Source organism: Ambystoma mexicanum, chromosome 1p (genome assembly GCF_040938575.1).
Source record: "Ambystoma mexicanum isolate Mex_15411 chromosome 1p, UKY_AmexF1_1, whole genome shotgun sequence".
NCBI lineage: Eukaryota > Metazoa > Chordata > Amphibia > Caudata > Ambystomatidae > Ambystoma > Ambystoma mexicanum.
Genome location: NC_090921.1, coordinates 1,003,107,208 through 1,003,130,989, shown reverse-complemented (window position 1 = coordinate 1,003,130,989; position 23,782 = coordinate 1,003,107,208). Strand labels below are relative to the sequence as shown.

Here is a 23,782-nt window from a genome sequence, read left to right as displayed (position 1 = left end):
TTTTATATTTCTTTGGCGCAGTTTATACAGAATAAAGGTCAACCCAGTCTCGCTGTGGGAGGAGATTTTAATATTACTTTTGACCCAAAGCTAGATAAATGTGTAAGCTCTATGAATATGGAAAGTATGTTGAAACGGAAGGCTTTGACAGTTTGAATGTAACCAACACCCATTGGACAGGTGATATTCTTTTCATTCTGGTCATCATAAAATGTTCTCACGAATAGATATGCTTCTGACTTCAGGTTTATGCACACAGAATTACAGAGAAAGAGATATTCATACAATTTTAATCTCTGACGATGCTCCATTATCGCTTGAAATGCCATTAACATTCCCACTACCAAAGACTAGTCCATGGAAGATGAATGTCACGCTACTTGATTATGTAGAGATTGCGGACAAGATTTCGAAGGAAGCAAGGTTTTTCAAGGCGAATACCTGGACGAAAAAAGTAGTAGTGGAATCTGTATGGGAGGCATTCAAATGCTACATGATGGGCATGTTGATTGGCCTTTCTAGTAAAAAGAAAAGAGAACGGAAGTCGGAAGTGAAGAAACTGCAAGATGAAATTGTAGAAATTGAGAGAATAGCAATTAATAGTTATTCTGTGAAATCTTATTCTGCTCTTAAACACACAAAACAGAGGTTAGAGGAATTACTAACTGAAAAGGCAGATGTACTATTGTTTAAAACAAGAAGCAATTATTATGATGGAGGAGAGAGGTGTGATCGTCTCCTTGCACATCGTCTAAAGGTTATGGAAAATGAAAAATATATTAATGCAATCAAAGGCTTGTCTGGAGTTATAACACTTGAGCTGACTCAGATCAACAAAGAATTCAGAGAATACTATACAAAATTATATTTGTCAGAAGTACAATTGACCCCAGAGCTCAGGAAATGATATACTGAAAGTTGCGACCTAAATGAACTGAAGCCAGAGGACAGATTGAATTTGGAAAAGGATCTGAAACTAGATGAACTAAAGGGTGCTGCGTAAACTCTGGTAAATGCCCGGGAACGGATGGTGTACCTGCAGATTTTTAAAAGATCATGCCGGATGAAGTATATGCGCTGGTGTTGGCCATGTTGCATTCCTCACAGAAGAAAGGCTTACTTCCACCAACCACTCGACACGCCACCATCTCATTATTCTTGAAACAAGGGAAAGCAGCAGAGAATTTAAGTAGCTACAGACCAATAAACATGATTAATACAGACAATAAGATTCTGGCAAAGCCTATTGCTATGAGACTGGAAAACTTGTTGCCGACAATAATTGGCCAAGAACATGCTGGTTTTGTTAAAGGGATACATGCATCTGAAAACACGCGAAGATTGATCCTGACACTACGTGAAAATAGGAAGCTTTCGGCAGAGGTGGCGGTACTTTCACTGGACGCTGAAAAAGCATTTGATCGCATTGAATGGGAATTCCTCATGGCCACTTTAGAAGGTTTTCTATTGGGGGAAATACTTGGATGGGTTAAACTACTGTACTCGGGACCAACGGCAAGTATAAGTATGGATGGTTATGATTCAGAAAGTTTTGTACTGGGCAGAGGAACAAGACAAGGATGCCCACTTTCACCACTGCTATTTGCCCTTGCAATGGAGCCACTAGCTGCACAGATAAAAGGAGATCTGTTAATCCAAGGTGTTCAATTTGGAGATGCATTACAAAGACTTTAGCTATATGCAGATGACATGCTCCTGGTGTTACAAGGTATAGACCCATCAGTACAGGCAACTATGGATCAAATCAATGTTTTTCATGAGTACTCTGGATACAAGATAAACTGGTCAAAATCTGAGGCGATGCCGGCTTCTAGAACATGTACTAGTCAACGGCTAAGTGATTATGGCTTCAGTTGGTGCCCAGAGAAAATGTGCTATCTGGGTATTTGGCTGACAAAGGAAGTGGATCGTATGATGGATGTAAATTTGCATCAAGCCATTGAAAACCTGGAAAATGGCCTACATGGGTGGAATGAACTGAAACTGAGCCTATGGGGGAGAGTGAACGCAATCAAGATGACTTCAACACCACGCATTAATTATATCCTGAGTAGGATCCCGATAGTGGCAAAGAAGAAGTTAATGAGGAAAACGGAGAGCTTGATACAGTCATTATTGTGGAAAGGGAAACAACCTCATCTGAAGTTATGGAAATTACAAGTTTCAACTGAAAATGGAGGATTGGCTGTTCAAGATTTTGAGAATTATCACCTGACATTTGGAGCAAACAATTTGCTTCCTTTCATTGAGAATTCTTTGGATGTTTGGACGCAAGCAGAAACCTGCAGGTGTACACCACTGGCCCAGAAGGCAATACTGACAACAAAAGATGCAAATGGTTGCAAATCATAGTGGCGACCAAATACTTGAGGGAATGCTGGAAAGGACTGTTGAAGCAGTGCAAGAAAGAGGTTTCTAGCTTCAAAATCTCATCGTTGTGGCTAAACCCAGAGTTCAAACTGGAAGGGAAGACGCTGTTTTGGTCGAATTGGCTTTTGAGTGGTGTTCAATGGCTGGGTGATCTCATCGAGGGGAAATAAATGGATCCCGTTTGGAAGATTGGCCACGTATAAGGAGCGAAAGGATTGCACTTCTGGAGAATATTGGAAACTGAAGAGAGTTGTGGGGGATAGAATTCCAGAAGAATACAAAGATTGGATGGACTGGTGGCAAGAATTCAAGATCAATGGCCACATTGCCTCTAAGGTATATAAACACCTGGCTCAATATAAAGTAGCTAATGGGAAATGGCCGGACAAATGGTCAGAGGTGCTAGACTCAGAAATGAGGTGAAGGTGCAAGACAAATCAAGATCTAAAATAAGGTGTCTCCACAGAAATTGTTTGAAGGGGGTCTATTGGAATCAGAAGCTTGCTGGAGATGCAAACACATAGTGGGATAATTTGAGCATATGATGTGGGAGTGTTGCGGCTTGAGGGGATTTTGGAACAGAGTGTCATTGACAATGAATAAAGTATTGATGACTGATGTGGAATATGGTTTTGCAAGCATATCCTGGGGGAGGAGGAGCTGGTTGCGGATATGTCTTTTCCGCAAAGGTGTTGGTTCTTCAGAGCTTCGTTTTTGGCAAAAAAAATCATACTGCAGAATTGGAAATGTGAGCAAGTGCCCTCTGTAACAACATGGTTATTAGATTTACAGCAAATGTCAAAATTAGGGAGGGTAATCTTAAAAAGGAATAAGAAAAGAAACCTGTATGAACAAATTTGGGAAAGATTCTTGAATATGGATATGTAAATATTTGTCTTAATAACTTTAAACTGTTTATCTGTTTGATGATTTTGTCACAAAAGAGGCTAACGTGCTAATGTATATTTCATATACCACGATGTTAAGAAAACTGGAGTTGATATTTATTCACTTGAGTTATCCTGTAAATACTTAATAAAGAGGTTAATACAAAAAAAAGACTGTGTTTGCAAAGCCATCCTTAATTTTTGAACACATTGATGGATTGATAGATTTGTAAAAAATCGCAAAGAGGACACCATCTCCTCAGAGTTTCAAGAAACAGTGATCTTTTCTCTAAGTGTTGAGCAATATGTGCTGGGAGTGTCCAATTGCCCCAGCGTCTACAGCAGTCTCAGACACTCCTGCACAATATAAAACATGGCTATGTGTACAACGCAGTGCTTACTTACTGGTAATCTTCATTACTCCTAGTCCTGCTCTTCCTCATAACAGAAGCCTTACTTCTTCAATAGGAATCCTTCTTCACTTTCCATGCTTCTTCACATGGATCCCACCTCCTCCCTCAAGGGCATATCAGACCCCTTAACATGATCAATGACAGTTACTTTAAACTGCACGTGGAGGCCTGCTATTCAAATAGTCACGAGGGAGAGAGGGCATAAGCACTGCAATGAGGAAGAGCAGGACTCTGAGTAATTAATATTACCGGTGAGTAATCCGTGCATTACCACCATGTAGTCCTTCCACGTCCCAATAATTAATTGTGAGGTCTGCTCACTTGAGGTAATGAATGGGCCACCATCCATCACCTGTTTATTCATAAATTACACTATTCAAGATGAATAGGGAAGAGGGATACAAGCACTCAATGACAGTTTCAAAAGCACCTGCTTCTTGACGGTGTAGATTGAGTCTATAGTGTCTGACAAACATCAGAGACTATAGACTCTGCATCACAAGAAAATGTTGAATAGTCAAGGAAAAGTCCTAAGCAGGAATTTTAAGAACTTAAGGCCTGCACAATTGGAACAGTGTATGAATAAGATACTCGAGAGTTTTCAGGACGGGGACACCTGCGAAGCCTTGTTACTGAAAGATACCAACACGATACAAGAGCTAGTGGAGCAACAGGCCCCCTTAAAATCGAAGATGGTAAGAAAAAACAGTAACCATCAGAAATGGTTCCATAGTGAGCTAGTTAAACTCAAGAAAGAGAAAAGAGGCATGGAAAGTAGGTGGTGCAAACATCCCACTCAGGCAAACAAAGAATTGTGAAAGGGCATCAAACAACATTATAAAAATGAAATTAGGGAAGCCAAGAATTTTTTTAATAACAAGCAGGTTACATCAGCCTCCAATTCCAAGAGCAAATTATTCGACATCTTAAAATCCTTTGAGAAGCCACAGGCCCTGTCTCTGCCTTTTGCTCCTATCCAGGAAGACTGTGAGATGGCGCAAAAGGCCTTCGCGCAGAAAATTCAGAAGTCCAGAGATACTGTAATAACAGCCAGGGAAACCCCCAATAGAGAGACAACCTTATTGATAGGGGAACATCGTCAGCTGGAGGTAGAGAACTTCCAGTTCCTCCACATCTCTGAGGAAGACATGATGAAGTTTTTAGCAGCAATCAACCTCATGCACTGGGAATGTAATCCCTCTGAGAATAATACTTGAGAATAAGGAAATCTTTGCTCCAGTACTGACCAAAAATAGCAAATGCCTCCTTTAGAGAAGGCTCTGTCCCTAGGAGCATTAAAGCAGTCACCATCACGCCCCTTATAGAAAAGCCAGGGTTAGACCCCAAGGACCGAGGGAATGTGCGACCCATTACGAACTGCAATTTCCTGTTGAAAGATCTGGATAAATTAGCAACAGCTCAACTACAGAAGCACGGGGAAGTTAATCACATCCTGCATGACCAACAATCTGGCTTTTGAACCGCACATAATACAGAGACAGCCATGTTGGATCTGCAGACCCACATGCTCAGTGTATTGGATAAAGGCAAGATAGGGTTGCTTATGTTGCTGGATCTGAGTGCGGCATTCGATCTAGTAGACCACCAGTTGCTACAACTGGTCCTGGAAAATGTGGCAAACTGCTCTAAGGAAGCAACTGCATGGCTGGCATCTTTCCTGGCTGACAGAGAAGCCAAAATTCACTGAGGGGGGGGGGGAATTCTCCAAGGCAGCTCTCATAAAGAACGGAAGTACAGAGTCCCTAAGGGGGCGAGTCTATCCCCACTCCTTTTCAAACTGTACATGAGATGTCTGTGCAAGGTACTGGAAGGGTTCGGAGCGTTTTGTACAAAATACGCTGATGACACCCAGTTAGTGGTTGAGCTGGGCGGTGACTACCTGGAGGACAGCACTAAAATCACGATGCTATATAACATCATAGAAAACTGTATGGAAAGTAATTGGATGTGCCTCAACAGCAAGAAGATGGAGATGATGATATTTGGCACCCATCAAGTGCAAGCCAAATTAGGGCCCGATTATGAGGCTTTTGTCATCAAGGACACCTGCATTCAGGTGTTGGGGCAGGTAAAAACTCTTGGACTCGTCATGGAAGCCTCGTTGGGAGCAAATGCGCAGGTACATCATCTGCATAAGAGCAACTCCCTTCATCTCCGCCTACTCGGAGCCATTCGCCCTTTCCTGAGCGAGAAGAACACTGCAACAATTGCAAGAGCCACTATTTTGTCCTGTTTGGATTACGGCAATCCACTCATGCTCGGGGCTAGTAAGAACTGTCTGGAAAAATGCCAGGTCATGGAGAACAATGCCATTGGAATAATAAAAGGAAAGTCCAAAAGTGAACACCTCTCAAAGGACAGGATAGCACTGCACTGACTAAAGATTGATTTCTTATTATTTTATTAATGTGTTATAGTTTATAAATAAACTTTTCACATATAATATAAATCATAAACATAATAAATAAGTACATTTATAATCCATGTACATAATCAAATACAGATATTTAAAATATTTTCTAACTTCATTAATCCTATCTACTAAAATCATGCACTTAGCATAATTAAAAACAAAGATTAAAAAATACATCCTAAACTTATAATTATAGACTTGATATTTTATGTTACACCTACTTAATTTCTTGCTTACTCAGGCGATACATCATATGGACAACAGCAAAATACCCATCACACCCAAGCCACGTAAATCAAAATCCCAAGCAGATTCTCGATCACAAGCCAAATGTTAGACATCGCAATAAAAATCTTCAAGTTGGAAGCATTAACACTTCACCACCAAAAAATATCTTCCCTTATATATTCGATGTCATGCACATATTTATTGTAGTATCTTTTGTACATGATCAACATTTTAGGGCATCTAGTCAGTAGAAGTTTCCCAGTCTCGACAATTTTATTATCCTTACAAAGCCGACAGTAGCGATCCGCAATGGGGAGCTGACCGATTGCGCCAGTAATAGCCAAGACTGGGAGCTGATTAATCCTAACTAAAAGTATAAATCGTCTTAGTCTTATCGCTGGGCATAAGTTCAAATATTGCTGTGGTTTTTTGCAAGTATATAACATATACTGTACAAACTGGTATTTTTTTAGACCTTCTAATCGGGCATAATTTTCTATCCAGTCCCCCAAATCAAGTTTCCTTGTTAAAGCAGATTTTACTGCAGGACAATATTCTCCCACTCTAATAGTCCAATTTATCTCGTCTAAATACTTCTCAATACTCCCGCAATTTCTGGGGTGACAAAAATATAGTCCAGAGTGCTTTTAGCTTTACCACTTTCCCATGTTGATTTACCAGGGTACAATCGTCCGACCATTGATCATTTCCATGCCCCACTGTTTAAAGAAACTCAGCCATTGGAGGCCCACATAGTCATAAATTGAGTGTAACATTTTACATACTGATTTTAAGTTAGAATTATTCGAAGGCTAGTACCCACACGTCATATGACAGTTAAAATCCCCCAAAGTAATAATGCATTTATTTTCCTGCATTAGTGACCAATCAATCATGACCCCATGCAATGTTTCCTGCATTGCTTCATTCTGAACAGCTCCGGGAGGGCAGTACAGATTCCACAACAGGACTTTATCAGTCCCTCAATTAATATTTCGAATTCCACAGCTATAAGAAAATCATCCAACTTTGTAGAAATATGACGGGACTTGACCCTATGAGCTATTCCAACAATTAAACCCCCATAAGGTCTGTCATGCGGACCCTTTTTAGCACAGGACTGATACAGAGTGTACCCATTCAGTGCAATTTGCGTGGTAAGCCATGTCTCTTGGAGGCAAACCAGCGAGAACTTAGTGATAAATGAGGGAGAGCCTCCTGACGAAAGTAGGTGGCTGAACCCTCTACAATTCATTATAGAATTGTGTAATCTCATTCTTTATTCAGGGCCACGGGCAGGGATTCAGCTAACCACTTGAGGATATTTTGAATGTCTTCAACTTGTACTGGTTTGCCCGCTGAAATCGGGGGAACAGTGGGTTTGAACTTGGGTATCAACATCACTTCCCTTGGACAAGTCAAGTCCTCTTTATCAGGATCAGCATCCACTTCCACGTCTAGTAAGTTGTCTTTGTATGTCCGGATCATTTGGGGCGTAGACTGAAATTTACAATGTATAGCCGATACATTAGTGTTCCGGCTATTGAGAGGCAAGACAAATTTAAAGGCAGCGGATTGCAGTACTCTCAGTTAATGTTAATGTTAATGTTAATGTTAATGTTAAAGGACATTTGTACCGCGCACTATCACCACCGGAGTGGTCCCCTGGCACTCTTTGGGGAATTGAATGCAGTCTAGTCAAGAAGTCGGTTCGAGTGAGCCAATCGTGGTCACTACTTTGATACAAATTCTTAACTAAAAGAGTATTATTCTTACTCCCCTCTGATGCCGACCCCTTGGCTGCCGCCATCAAGTTTGTTTAGTCTCTAGGTGCCTCGATTTGCCGTGTACTGAGTGGTGTTGATGAGATCTTATCGGGCTGTTCTTCCAGAGAGGACCGGCAAAGGTCCGTAATTTCTTCCACTATCACTGGTGCCTCGTCCCTATAAGGAATTAACCAACTTGTTAGGCAACCTTCACTCATCTGACTGTGTTTTTTAGCCCTTGACGCTCTTTTCTTAGTTTCTTTTGATCTGCTTTTCCACTGGAAGCGTAGGCGGTAGAGAAGAAGCAACCATTCAAGGCCGTTTTCTCATCGCAGGCCTTTTACCTAGTCTTCGCTGTTTACGAGAGAAATAGATCTCAGAGTTATTATCCCCGTTTGTGTCTGGCATCTGTATCATATTAGGTTCCACAGCCAGCCTTACTTCCTCAGATAAATTGCCCTCTGCCTCTTCAATCAAGCTTTGGTTAGTATTGATGGTGGGAGCAGGATTAATGATATTCTCCAATATTCGTCCACACATCTTCAATAAGATCTTTAGGGCAAATTGGAGCAAGGCCACCGATGACTTTAGTTCCATCAGTGCATTTGGACAAGAAAAGGAATCACTAGTGACTTCTATTACAGTGTGATCAGCAAGGGCCGCCAAATTTGGTGAAATAGACAACTGCTCCACGTGAATAGTTGGCTCATGGTTATCTTTAGTCAGCAAGCTCAGTGAGTCCCCCTCCATAACAATAGGGGGAACCATTGATCATGTTTGCACTGACAAACATAATTCTAACAATGAATTGTTGTCAATAACTTCTTCATTCTGTTTCTCGTGTAGATCATTACTGCTCATGCTGGTTGTATCGCCCATCTCTGGTGGAGTGAGATTCTTTTCTTTTCCCGGGTTTCCCGGGTTAGGATGAAAATTAGAAGTAATGGACCCTGCATTTACAGGGGCAAATTTCTCAATTTTACTTTCTTCATCCTTTCTTCCCGATTTCACTGCACGTTCTTTCCCATTCTTTCTTCGTAAATTATAATTAGACGCCTCGCCCTTCTTACAGGCAGGCATCTTTCCTATTGCAGTGCTTCTCTTTACAGCTAATGACTGTTTTAAATAGTTGTAGAGATTAGCTGATCTACAATTGTTCCGTTGCCCGCAATAGGAGCACAACTTCTTCACTATATAGTAGTGCTTTACGACAACACACTACTAATAGTCTTTTCGATTAAAAGAATAGCAGCTAGCATAGTCACCCAGTACTTAAGCTTACTTGTGTACACAGATCAAAGGGCCTTAGCCCCACATTCTCTGCAACACCTTACAGGAACCAGGCACTTTTCTGCAGGCAGCTGCTTTGTTATATCCCCAACTGGAATTACATTGACTGCTGTTGGAACTTTAGATTCTTTAACTCTGATTTTATGCCTTATTTAAAGGTCAGCCACTGCATCAGCCAGTTTAAGGGCCTTAATCAAAGGCGCTGATCGAGCAGGCCGCTTGACAAACGGGCAAGGGATTGTATATTTTGGCGGCCCTAACCACCACAAGGTGATACCCTAAACCCCTATACGCCACAAGCCAGCAGTAGTGATGCACGCTGCTAGTGCACACTACACACTGCTGGATTCAACATAATTACTGCGTTTCTCCGTTACTCACTGAGCAACTGACCAGCCTTTCCTCCGATGCTCACAGACAGCTGGCGTCTCACTCAGGCAACGCGCTGGCAACACACTGTCCCAGCAGCCACTGCCGTAACCTCTGGCTCCACCAAGACGTTCAGCCCTGAAATCTTCCATACCGTGGTCTTGGCCCCGGACGGTGTACTGTCTCTCGGATCAGACGTTCGAATTCGAGGAATTCGAGGAAAGGACCTAACAACTTCATCCACTTCTTCGTAGAATGTAGCAAACAGTCGTCAAGTCGTCAAGCCACACTGAATTTCTGGCAAGCTAGTCAAGAGTCAGCTGCTTCCAACTACCTCCTTCTGCTAAAGATTGAAGATCGGATTCATTTCAAATCCTTAAGTTTGTTGCATAAGTGTCTCTATGGTACAGCACCAGAATACATAAAGAAAAAGATTGCATGATATCACCCCTTGAGATCAGAGGCTTTGGGCAGGATCATAGTGCTACCACAAAGACAAGCAACTGGGCTGGGCGGGGCTTTCCCCGTTCTGGCAGCAAGGGAATGGAATAATTTCCCCCTTCCCCTTAGAATCGAGCCCAGTTATAGGGCCTTCAGAAGGAGCCTAAATACATTCCTCTTCAGGTAAATGAGGGCCATCATGAGTAAGGTGATCAGTTTAGATTAGGTTGTATACATCTTTTATGTAGTAACCCAGTTTTTTGTGATGCGCCCCGTTGCCTGAGAGCTTTTGCCACTTTATAAGTACATAACATTTTTAAATAAATAAACGTGTTAGGGTCTGACAACGTAGCAGTCCTAAAACTGTGTTAAGTAGAAATTCCTCTTCCTCTGCCGATGAGGCCCCCATAGCCCGTGTTGACCTTCCCTGTATTCCAGGAAGGGGGCCCGAACCATAAGACTCATATGCCAAGGAGATCGTTTCTCTCAGCCATTGGCTAATCATGGGGACCATAGCTTGTCTACCTGGAGAGGACCCACCAAACGTGACAAAGAGGCTACTAGAGTAACAAAACACCCTTCTCCTCCCTAGATAGGCCAGGACTGCCCTGCGGACATCCAGCTTACTCCATCCCAGTTCTGTTGGGGAGAAATGGTTAGGAATGGGCGGATGGGAGGATGGGAAGACAGTCTCCTGGGATCTATGGAATTTGGAAATCACTTTCAGAAGGATGGGTGACATCTAAAAAACAGGGCATCAGAGTGAACAACCAGATATGGAAATTTGCAAGTTATAGTCCAGATTTCCCCCAGATGTTTTGCAGAAGTAATGGCCACTGGGAAAATGGCTTTGAGTGTTAGAAAATGTACCGAAATGTGTTCCAGAGTTTCAAACGGGCCAGCCTGCAAGGCTCTGAGGACCAGAGGGAGATACCAGGGAGGCAAACCTGAAACAAGTGTAGGTCCAAGAGAGGGAGAACCTTTTCAGGGGCCTATTGATTAACTCCTGGGCTTGTGAGTCGTTCCCACCAACCTCTCTGAGGGGTACGAATGGCAGCACACTGAGCTCTCAATCTAAACACTTCGAAACCCAAATTAAAAAACTGCTGGAGAAATTGCAGGATGCTTGAAACCAACCAGACCTAAGACTTTCGAAACACCCCTATTCCTACACCAAGCTTCACATTTTCCACATTGCCTCTCATATGCCTTTATGGTTGAAGGCTTTTTGTTATTTTGAACGGAACTTGTTACTTCCATAGATAACCCTCTGGGTTTTAGCCTTTCCCTTTCAACTTCCAAGCCCCCATACCAACTTCTTTGAATATTCTAGCCCATGAGAATGGCATCAGGGATCCCTAGACCTGGGGTGGGGAAATACTGGCGATATCGTTAGGTCCAGTCCAACCTCTGCATATCCAAAATGAGACCACTAATATGATATCTGCTTCTGAGATCCTGACCTTCAGCAAATCCTTTGGGTTCAACGGAGGAGGAGGGAAGGCATAAAGCAGCCGAATTGGGCAAACTATAGACATTGCATCCACCCTCCAGGCACCTGTGGTTGGGAACCTGTAGCTGAACGCAGACAATCACATTCTGCAGGAATGCAAATATATCCACATTGGGGAACCCATATTTCCTGCAAATGTTCAAAACCCTGCTCAGCTAGGCTGCTACCGATTTCTACATTCCTCTGAGGTTTACTGCCATTAAGGATAGGAGGTTGAACTGCACTCAATTCTCCAATTCTTGTGCCAGAAGCCCCAGGGATTTCGAGCATAGACTCCTCTGATTGTTGACATAAGACACTGTTCTGCATTCACCTTGATTGGGGTGAATGCTCTTTGGACCCCTGATGCTGCTTCTGATTCCTTCCAATTGGAGGAGCTGGATGCCTCCTGCCCTGTCCACAACGCTTGGTAAGGCTGGTCCTGAATGACAGCTCCACAACCCATCCAGCGTCTGTGGCAACAAGGGTCTAAAGTGATTGCTTTATTGGAAATCCCTTCAGAAGTTTGGGTATTTGCAGGAGTCCCTTGCCAAGCCCGGAGGTTTCAAAAGTAGATTCCTGCAGCCTGTCCTCCCTGTCGACTGATAGCATCATCTTCCCTTCTGCAGTTGAAAACCTTGCTCCAATGAACTGGAGATCCTGACACGGCAGAAGATGCAAATTGGCCCTGTTGATCAGGAACCCCATGATAACATTCTGCAAGTTAGTTCCACATGCTGAACCAAGAGGTCCTAGGGTGATGCCTTGGTCAGAAAATCATCAAAATGGGGGGGGAGCACCTAGACCCCTGCAGATGAAGAGAGGCAACATTCAGTCCCATGACCTTTGTGAACACCAGACGTGGTGACTTCAACACAAACGGGAAGACTCTGAACTGGTAGTGTCCCTTACCTACAGAAAAACCTCAAGAACTGTTGGAGCTTCTTTCAGTGGTTTGGGAACTAAGAATAGAATGGAGCACATCCCTTCCCCTTCCCCTTGTCCAGTGAAGGTACTCATCTGTAAGTCTTCTTCAGCAACAACTCTGGAATAGCCTGAAGCATTTCTGCCCTCTTGACTTGTCCCCCAGGGACATGACTACAGATGGTCCCCGATGGTCTCTGTGTGGAGGAGAATTCTATCTTGTACCCCCATCATACCAGTCTGTTGACCCAAGATCTCTAGACTGTGACGACCATTTGTCCTAGAGCCATCTCAGGTGACCTGCCTACTGGTCTAGTGTCAGGACTTGTGCTTCATTGTGGGGGATGAGGGACATCTACTCTGCCAGTTCCCAGCTCCCATGCGGGAACCTGGACCAGGGACCTGAGGTCTAGTGGTCCTCTTGGAGGAGAATGATGGTCTGGTCCTTGTCTTCTTCCTGAATTTTCCCATGTGCTTATCCATTTTAAAAACTTGATGGACTTTGTTCTCAACAGAGTCACTGAAGAGCACCCAACCCTCAAAAGGAATCTTCATAGCAATTGTCTTTTGCCACATTTACCTCACGGTCTTCCACTTCAACTCTTCTTGGTCAACTTATTCCTCATTTTTTTCTTTTAATGAGGGGTTCCCCAATAATATATTCCACCCTGCGCATACCTCACCACTTCCCCCATAATGCCCCCCCCCACACACACACACACCAAAAAAGTCAACCAAGAAGAGTCGAAGTAGAAGACCACAAGGTATATGTGATTGATGGAATCTCCGCATAGTCTTTTGATGAGTCACCATCATATGCCAATTCCAAAACAAATTCTACTTGTGATTTGACAGTCTGGAGTCGCGGCAGAGGATCACTTCCTTTCTCTTGTGTCTTGTAGGGATTGTTTGCCCCCAAGGGCTGATTCCGCGGTGCACAAGGAATATATCGCTATCCTGGATGTCAAATGGGTTCCCCATGGGCATTTACCAGGGCCCCATTCTCTTTCCTGTCCGTAGGATCTTTAACAGCTTCCTCTAGGGCAACTGAAAACCTCCCAACCATGCTCAGAGGAATAGTGGCCATCTGAATGTTCTGTGGCATGAACATCTCTTTCCCACTTCAATGGGTAGAGCTTTGCCAAATATCTGGGGACTGAAGTGTTATCTGGTTCTTTATATTCTCCAAGTATTGCTTCTTTAACCTCGATAAGAAGAGGAAGACCAGATCGCATTGTGTAGCTACCTGGAACAAAATTGTAGCCACACCTCATTGTCGCGAGTATTTTCCCTTCCGTTCCTCACTCACTGAGTACAAGAAGTCATCCAAAGAACTACAAGTAGCTGAAGATGAAGAGGTGAATGAAGAATGGGAATGTGTCCATACCTTTGCTAGAGTTTGATTGTTTCTTCCTTAATAGTTATTTTAAATATTTCAAGAAGACTTTTTTTCTGAGATCCATTCATGCCTCTTCCTCTTTCTGTGTCTCTCACGTGACCGTGTGGAAGAGGATCTTTCAGGCTCCAGGTGGTGCCCTTTCTCTGAGTCTTTGCCCATTCTTACAATCTCTGAAAAACCTACTGCCCTCACAATCATATATAAATTGTAAATAAGGAAGTGTGTGACAGATTCTTAGGGGTGTACTGGCCTGCGGGGAACTCTGATTTCCCGGTAGGCCTCTGCATCCTGGCCTTTTTTGTATGGTGACCTATTTTATTTCCACATTTTCTCATAGGAAAAGGGTTGGGCTTGCTGAAAATGTGCAATGTAGGTCCACTTTGAAGCTTATTTCCAGGGCCTGTTTTGGTTCCCAGTCCACCCACGATTAGATTAGATTAGTGTATGGATTCCATTTTCAGTAGAGAGGGAGATCCCTGCACTTGCGCCATATTGTGAAGCAGAGGCATCCAAATCGGGGCCTCAAGAGTAACATCACACCAGATTGTCTATTGCTCCCATTTATATCCATTCTATTTAAATGCCCTTTGTATCAATATCCTGAAACCACGGAGTGGATTAGGCCCTTGATGGGTTAGACTTGTAGAGGCATCTTGGTGGATTGGTGGCATGGTTTGGGCTGGAGGCCACTGTGAGGCTATTGTATTTAACTGGTTATTTGTCTCACCTTTTATGCTCTACCCTGTCTCTTTGCAGAGGGAGTGGCAAGTCAAAATGGATGACCTGCGTCTGCTGTGGGGTTCAGTGAGCCAAAAGGTTCTTGGGAAGATTCTCGCAGTGTTAACGCCGTACAAGCACCCCTCCTGGAATTTCACCAAAGGCTTGCAGGAGGACATCAACCTTATGGTGGCAAACATGCCCGAGCCGCAGGTAATTAAATGCTTTGCAAATCCCTACTCCAGTAGAAAAGGGAGACCCCACCACACTTTACCTCAGTTCAATACCTACTCCTGGGCACTTTCTGTCCTGCGATAGCGATAGTGCAGTGCGCCTATGTAAGCAGATGCTGCCAATAACCCTAGAACAATACTGTTACCCGTGTACTCATGGAGTGGAATTTCATAACCAGGCAGTAGCGTCAGCAGCTGTGGTACAGTGTTTTTTCCTTTCATGGGCTGGGATACTGATGTGATTTTTGTTACATGTTTCCTGATGCCTAGAGAAAAAATACCTACTCTAATCCTAAACTCGTAAACATCCTATTTACCAGTGCTTCTGCTCTTCCTTCCATAGTCGTGACCATTTCTCAACAAACCCCTCTTTTTGGGAGAGGTGATGCAAGCCATACAGACACAATGAGGGTCATTACGCGTTTGCCGGTAACCTGGTGAGTTACCAGCAAACCCGCCTTACTGTTACCAGCGCCGGATAGCTTGGTTTTACCGGGATATTACAGGTGCCGACAACGGCAGTAAGTTCCCATTGGGAACTACTGAATCACAAGCACCAGCATTTGCTGCACTGGTGATTCGGTCATTTATCTACCGGCAGGTCAGGCATTGCGTAAGATCTCAGCCCCTTCTGGCAGACTTGAAGTGAGCCGGTCCAAAAAATGCCTGAGCTGGTATTTCTGGTATTTATTCTGGCATTTTTACCGGACCGGCTCACTCATAATGAGCCCACTTATATGTGTGTAAATGGCTCCATAATGTGACAGGTCATGAGCTTACAAAACATGACAATGAGCAATACTCATCCCGTACCCCTCCCTTAAATGAGCGCCATCTTTTCTTCCCGCACAGACGAGGCTTATTGTAACCCTGGTTTTTGTGTATTCTAGGGAGCACTACCTGAGTGTCTTTGGCATGCATGATGTATTTGCCTCATAGAGCCTCACTTGGATACCAAAGCACTATCATACCGCCACCAATTCTGTTGGGCCTGAGGGACCCCTAACCAATGAAATATGTACAGTAACTCTAGTGTGTCTACGTACATTGTCACGCCTGTGATGGGGAGCAAATGACCAAACACAGAAAACCTAAGTGTAAGATGTTTTCTTAGGGAACTTTGACAGTGTAGAGCAAAATAATAAATGGAGTAGCAATAAAGCAATAAACGGCGTATCAATAAAGTGCAACTGAAATGTCAGGGTTCAATGGCTGAACATAAAGTCTGGGGAATCTAGAAGTTCAGACATGGCTTCTCTCTAGTCTTGGGTGGTTCCTCTGCTTCCCTTCCCAGGGCTTTGCTAACAAGGGGAAGTCATACATGGCTTCTTCCAGGTTCTTTGGTAACTCCTGGTGTGACGGATCAATTTCTGGGGCACCAGTGGTCCATGGATTATTATCGGTTTCTAAACCATCAATCAACCCCACACCTCTAGTACACCAGAACGGGATCCAAGCAGATTACAATACAAGTGAATTATAAGACCTCCTTGTCCAATTTTGGCAACGTGGACGGAACGGCAGGCTTATCTCCGCAAGGTTGTGGATCGTTGGTTCGTTGCAAGACAGCAAAAATACAATTATTACCCAATAATAAAAGGGACTGTCCAGTCAAGGTTGTATAAAAATATCTACTTTATTATTACTACAACAGACAGTTCTAGCACACTACAATTACAACCCACGCTGTAAAGGAACACAGAGGACAGACAGTTTCACAAAGGAAAGGGATGCACTCTGGATACTGACAGGAGGGTAGTTGGTAAAGTAATCAGTCTTACAGTTCAAGATTATTTGGTTTCAGCACTAAAGGGGCAAAGGGTCGTAACTGTCTCTAGGGGCCTTCGAAGAAGGACCAGGGGGCAGAACCACAATGTACCTGGTGCCGAAGATGTTCTTGGTGCTCGACAGCTTTCAGGCGGTTCCAGCGCGTTTTGCAGCCCTGGAGACAAGAGTTAGTGGTGGGAGACAGCTGTAGGTACAAGGCGACAGGCAGTTCGTCAAGCGAGACTGGACAGACGTCTGCAGGATGTCTGGTGCAGCGGCTTAGGACCAAGAATTGTTGTCTACGTTCTGGTTGGCGGATCTGGAATGCTGGTTAAGGCATCTCGGACGGCTCTGGTGACTGCGACGTGACAACAGTCAGTGGTGCAGCCGGATGCAGTTCGAGGACTCAACAGTCTCGAAATTGTGCTTAAAAAGATGGACGCTGGATGATTCTTGTGTGGCACTCCTCCTAGCTTCTTTGCAGGGCTTGTGTCCTTTTAAGGAGGACATCCCAAAGCTCAGGAGGGTGTTATCAGGCAACAGCTTTGTCCTTTGTTCAGAGACTCTCCGGCACTTCCCACCTAGGGAACTTGCCGTCAGAACATACCAGGGCACGTTGTGTGCTGGCTGGGTACCTTTTCTGGAGCTGCTGGAGGGGTCCTCTGAGTCTGATACCTCTCTCTGTTCCCTGGGAGATGTTTAGAGGAGGGATCTTGCTTCCCTCTTGGAACTCCTAACCTTCCTTCTCTGGCGGAAGATGTAAGGTAGACTGTACCTTCAGCTCGGGTCCAAATGAGTCCTTACTCCTTGCAAAATCTTCAGATGATCTGCTAAGTGAGGGGTTCAGCTGTCTTTTAAAGCCAAATGGGCCCCATCGATTGGTATAGGCTAAGCCTAACTTAATGAACCAATCCTGGGTCCCCACCAACAATCTTCTGTTATGCATGAAGTCAGGACCAGCGTGCTCTGCAAAAGGACAGTTAAGGGGGTGACAGCATATACCTAGGTCCCACCCACCTACCTGGCTGTTGTAGATCAAAGTGTCTCTCTGGTTAACTGAGCCTTCTGTGACTCTTGATTAAAGCTCAATCCACATACTTCTCCCCCCTTAAAGGGTTCAGCTCTGCAGTGGTTTGCCTATGGTAAATAGTAGACCCAGACATGCATTTCACTGCCTTTCATACAGAGGGGTGGGAACTAGCGTTAAATGGACCCATTGCACACCAAAGCGGTGTTATTCCCGCATTCCTGTTGGCTCTCCGGCAACCAAAGCCCACTCGGCAGGCTAGCCTCAATTATCTCTCATTATTATGCACGGCCAACAGCCAGAGAACAAAGGAATGCAGATCCATGGAGCCTTTGATATTTCAATTAGGCTGCTCATGGCTGGAGGAAGGTGTGCCTCCCCCTACTTGGAATGCTTTGATGTACCCAGGGCTGTCACATTCCATGTGAATATGACAGGGGAAGACGGAATCTGTAGGCTGTGTCTTCCCAGAGTACAGGTGACTATGTGTTTGGTACGGAATCAGATGAAATGGGCGTGGAATGGTCGCACTCATTTCTCAGAGGTTGGTCTCCCATCATTCATTTTCATAGATCAAAAAATAAAAACAAGCCCAGGCGAGCGCACTCTCCCTGTGCGGATGGTCGAATTCCTCACACCTGGCCAGTACTCGTTTCACTGGGATGTTCCCCTTCGTTCTCCCTCTCTTCTGTGACCTGGTCATACTGGTCTGCTGTCAGTTGTCTTTCTTTGGGATCCCCGCTTTCTGATCCTCAAAAGGTTTTCTCTTAGTGGAATCGTCAATCTCCTGTAGCAAAGGAATAAGGAGTCTGGGTAGCAAGTATACCACCTACCATAGTCCTGGATGTGAGCAGGTGTGCTTGACAGGATGAGAAGGAGGGCAACTACTTGTCCTAAAGCTCCTCTCCATAAAATCGCAGACTCTAGTCATGGCAGATTAATTTCTCTGCCTGCCTTTTTTCCAGGCTTCTGCTTCCTCATTGGCTCCCTTTCAACATCTACCATTTCAGTTTCACCTGCTCGTATTTCTTTGTTCAAGGTGTCAATTTCCGCAATTAGTTTTTCTATAAAATCTCAGTATCTCTTTCTTCCAGTTTTCTCCCCTTTCATAACCATCTCTGATCTGTATACTCTCCTTTCCAGTCCCCACTCTCCTTGTCACCTTCTTCACCCTTTTGGGCATTCTTCCTCCCTCCAGTCTTAATGTTTCAAAATCTACATTTTTTGCCACCTTCTTCTGCCCTTTGGCTAATGTTGGGAAGGCGGCGTCCCCGTCCCACCCCCCTAAGCGGTTTAGAGTAAGGCAAGTTGCATTTGAAGCACAATGATGGACCAGGGGGAGGAGGGGCGGCGGTAGGACCCCACCCAAATATAATCAACCCACATAGTGTAGCACAGAGCGCGAGCAAGACTGCCATTTTGCGTAGATCTTAGTAACCATAGTTAGGAGATAAGGCCTGTGCGGCAACTGCAGATTTTCATGCACTAGGCCCTAATTGCGAGATGAGAGAAACATCCAGCCATGCCCCGAACTCCATGAGAACAACCCACACCCCCAACCGCCATAAAGCTCATTCATTGTTCTAACAGTGTTGCAAAGATGTTTTTTTTACCCGAAAGGAATGTGCCCTACAAGGCCGCGATCGTAGACCTGCGCCTGATGTGCATGTTATCTCACACTGGCCAAAGCATGACTCGGCCCACTCCCAGGCGACCATGAGTTATAGCCCATATAACTGACTAAGCCCCAAGATCGCTGAATTCCATAGCACCAGGTGACCCTCGACCACCAACCCTAAAAGTAACAAGTCTTGAATGTTCAAAGAGAATGGACATTGCACGTCTTTGAGCTACAATCATATGATTTGTATTGCAAGGTGCTGGGAGGGATAAGTTATAGTTCAAAATGAGGGTGGAGACTTTGGAGCTGCATGGCGCAGATGGAAGTGAGTGAAATGGGTGTCTGGTGGTCAGAGTGCCTCAGAACCTCCTTTGTGCCAGTCTTAAAGCATGCCAGGTGCACAGTATAATGATAAAGTAGCATTGTGTTAGGAGTGTAGTTAATTTGTTCTTTGACCTTCGTCAGCGAGAAGAAGATAATCGCTGCAGCACCTATGTGATGGAAGACGGACAGACTGGGCTGAAAACAATGACCTGGCATCCCTTATGAAGCAGGCAGATCCTGTTAGGGCGCACACCAACCAGCCGTGCAGGTTTCTACTGTATGGTATTGCGTCACGATGATGTGTCTCCTCTTAAGCCTCTGCTTGTACCCTTTTTCGGCAGAATGTTCTTGCCAGCAGAGTTCTTTACTGTTGCTCTCATTTTTTTGTGAGATTAAAACTTGTTATGCTTACAAGATTGTCTTGGGCCTTTCTTCCCTAGCAGGCTGTACTTTTTTGAGTTTGAGCGTTCGGGGGTGTGACTTCAATTGGTGACCCCGATGTGATCCCAGTGCCCCTGTATTTGCGTAGGCTTCCAGGCCGCTTCTCCAGAAGGAGCCGTGCCCACCTACAGTGTCCGATCCTGAAAAAAACACATGTTCCGAGTGGTTTAGCAGGAGCCATTGTAAGAGAAGTCCTCTCTGCTCTTTGAAGCAGGACGCAGCTCCGAGTGGAGTGCAGGCCGGTGTTGGAACGCTGTGACGGAGGAATTTGGGTGAGCACGCACATATGAGTAGACTCTTGTAAGCGATAACCAGTAGGGGACAGATGCATGGGGAAGTGTGCGAGGCTTGAACACGTGGAGCGCAAGTTTGTTGATGTGACGTGGGTGTGGTTTGTGCTATTTCTTAGTGGTTGTTGGATTGTAAAGAGATTATTTTGGTACGGCATTATGCGGTAAAGAAAGGGTAAGGCAAAGGTAAGGCAGAGAGCCCCTCCTCGTAGAGGAGGGAAGGGGGCACCACGATAAAATATATTATTTAAAGGAGGAATACAGAAATATAATTAGTGCGCCATGTGTAAATATTGGGCCTGGAATAAGAAGTGGTTGTTATTTTAGCTTATTGTATTTGTGTTTTATTGAATGAAGAACAGGGGCATTCATTTTGTGTGCCGTGGCGTGGTCTGGCATGGGATGGTTGTGTGAAGTAGTGTGTGTGTGTACATGGAGGGACAGAAAAAGGGGGGGTTCATTTTCTTTTTTGTCACAAGCAGTGGCAGCGTGCGCGGCATATCAGCACAGCTTTGCGGGGTCAGTAAGACATAGACATCACCAGCATGGAGGGAGAAACACCAATAGAGTATATGTACAAGGCCCTGCCACTGTATCGTGACAGGGTGGAAAAATACCATAAGCAGTGGGTCGCGGAGACAGGAGCATGCCCTGTCCGTGGCCAGAGCACGCCTCCCACAATAAGAGCGTCTTGGAACATATGTCCACATTCTCAGTAGCTTAGTATAAGGGGAAACAGCTACAGAACAGAAAATACATTTTGGACGTGTGGTGAATGTTTCAGGACATAGAGGACCAAGGGGACAGGGTGGGGGCACAGACACAGAAAGAAGGAAAGTACAGGAGAGGAGACGGAGAGAGTGGTGAGCCAGCGGAGCTCAGGGGGATTATATCCCTTGACAGCGTGTCCCGCAGAAGGGTACACAAATCCAACCTATGTACCCATTGTGGTAGGGGCCCCTTCAGCATCAGTAACACCAAAGGCTACAGCTCCCTCACCCCCATATGCACACCCACCTGAAGTATCGGCACACGCAGGTGTCAGGCAAAGAGAGTTCAAAGAAATGTTGGCAGAGTTGCGAGCAGAGCTGAACAGGGTGCAGGTATCCTCACGAGAAGTGAGGAAAGTAAGGGTGTCGGAACAAGAATCAGAAGAATGGAAATCAGGGGACTTCTTGCTCAGGATGGATAATGACGGAATAAGAAACGCATGTATTGAGAAGGGAAGAAAGGATAAGTGGATACTTTTGGGACAGAAGAATAAGGTGTTGGGAAATGATGAGAGGGGGGAGGACGACGATGGCACATTTGATGAGGAACAGGGTGAAGGAGACGGAAGGGGTGAAGAGGCGTCTGTGAATGTCCCTAGAGTAGAAGGCTCGTGGGGGCATGTTGAGGAATAGGGTCAGCCGGTGGTGTTAGCAAGGAAAATGGGAGTTGTGAAGAAGGGTGTGGGAAGTGGAGCGAAGATGCAGATGCCCCAAATGCATAAGGGGGCAGGGAGGGCATAGTATGTGCTTTGTCCCCAGATGGATAAAAACAACTTGTTTAAGGCTCTCCCACAGCTCACAGCAGGGGCGAGTAAGGAACAAGTTACTTACCTTAACTATTGTTCTCCAGTATGGGTCTGGCATGGATTCACATGCTCATGAATATTCCCTGTCATCAGGCTGGAAATCCTTGGTAAAAGAAAAACAGGTTCACTTTCACTTACAAACTGTATATCTCCCATAAACCAATCACTGTTCTCTGGGTCACACTGCCCCCGATTCTAAGTGATCCAACTGCGGCCGAATTAGCCGCGACTGGAACGTTTGCATGAGAAAGGTGCGAACTACCAAAGGTTTGCACCTTTCTCATGCGAACACACATACATACTCACACCCACACACACAACACACCCACACCACACCCTCAGCACACCCCCACCCACAACCCCATCATAAACAAACCCCACTTACCTTCCTCTTCACGCTAGGTTCCTGCAGTGCCAGTTCCCTTTCACTTCCGTGATCGGGAACTGGCGCCGCAGGGTCCTTTTCTTTTCTTTTTTTAAACGGAAGGCTGCAGTGGTGTCCCCCGCAACCCCCACTCACTATACTATGAAGAATGGGACTCATCACATCCCGGCAGTGGAGGACGTCTGCTGAGTGCTGGTGCATGCTGCGCATGCGGTTAATCAGGTGTTCCGCTCCTTCTAAGCTTCGCTATATGCCAATAGAGATGTGGCACCTATATCCGAGGTGGAGGCATTCCTCGACGACCTTCCACTCTTGGTGCTATTCGATGAGGCCAGGGAGGCTCTGGACAGGCCGATGTCCAAGGAGCACATAATGTTTGCTATTGAGGCACTTCCGTCTGTCAGGGTCCCGGCTCGTACGGCCTGACCATGGATATAAGTGCTATAAAAACCGACTGGCCCCACGGTTGGCTGTTGACATTGGGTGTCCTCCCTCCTACGCTGTGGGAGGCAGTCATAATGTTGCTGCTAAAACTGGATAAGCCAGTTACACAGTGCGGCTCCTATTGCCCCCTCTCACTGATAAATAGCAATGTGACAATCTTTGCTTAAGTATTGGCCCTCCTCCTTGCCCCATACATGACACACATCATCCATCCGGATCAGGCAGGGTTTGTGCCGGGATGATCTACAGCACTCAATTTGAGGCAGCTATTTGACATCTTGGCCCAAATAGACCCCGAGGCACAGGCGGTGGCAGTGGCACTCGACATCCAGAAAGCCTTCAATTCTGTGTCTTGGAGATTTTTGTGGGCAGTACTTGAGGAAAGCAACTTCGGTCCCCACTATTTCTCATCGGTGAAGCTGCTTTACATGCTCTCAGTGGCCTGGCTCTGTACGAACGGGCTGTTGTCCACTTCGTTCGACATCGCTAGGGGGAACCAGGTAGGGCTGCCCATTCTCTCCCCTGATATTTGCTGTGGTTATGGAGCCCCTGGCCAACTATATTCGTCATTGTCATGCACGCAGAGGAGTCCGACAAATAGTGTTGCTATACACTAATGACGCACTGCTAAACGTCCCTGACCCTGCTGTGAACCTGGCTCTGATCATGCGGGTTGTCCAACTCTTCTTGGAACTGTTTGGACTCTAGGTCAACTGTGTTAAGTCCGAGTTTCCGCTGACTGACGCTACGGTAGCTCCACAGGACCTTATGGTGTTTGCATGGTCCCCAAACGAGATCAAATATCTAGGTATCACTGTTTCTCTGCTATTTGACCGTAATTATGGGGCTTTCCTGGCGACGCTGCTCTGAAACTGAACAACTGGACGAAACTACGATAACAGTTGCAGGCTGAGTAGCACTCC

At 45.1% G+C, this 23,782-nt stretch overlaps 1 protein-coding gene across 3 annotated transcripts in view; it reads left to right on the top strand.

Moving 5' to 3' along the window:
• Positions 1-23,782, top strand: part of IL34 (interleukin 34) — a 353,106-nt gene that overhangs the window by 231,079 nt on the left and 98,245 nt on the right. For 2 of the 3 annotated variants that reach the window (XM_069654917.1, XM_069654908.1), the window contains one exon: positions 14,791-14,964. The exons of the other annotated variant lie outside the window; for it this stretch is intronic. In XM_069654917.1, coding sequence (XP_069511018.1) covers positions 14,791-14,964 — 174 coding nt within the window. The remainder of the gene's footprint in view (positions 1-14,790; positions 14,965-23,782) is intronic. 3 annotated transcript variants of the gene reach the window in all.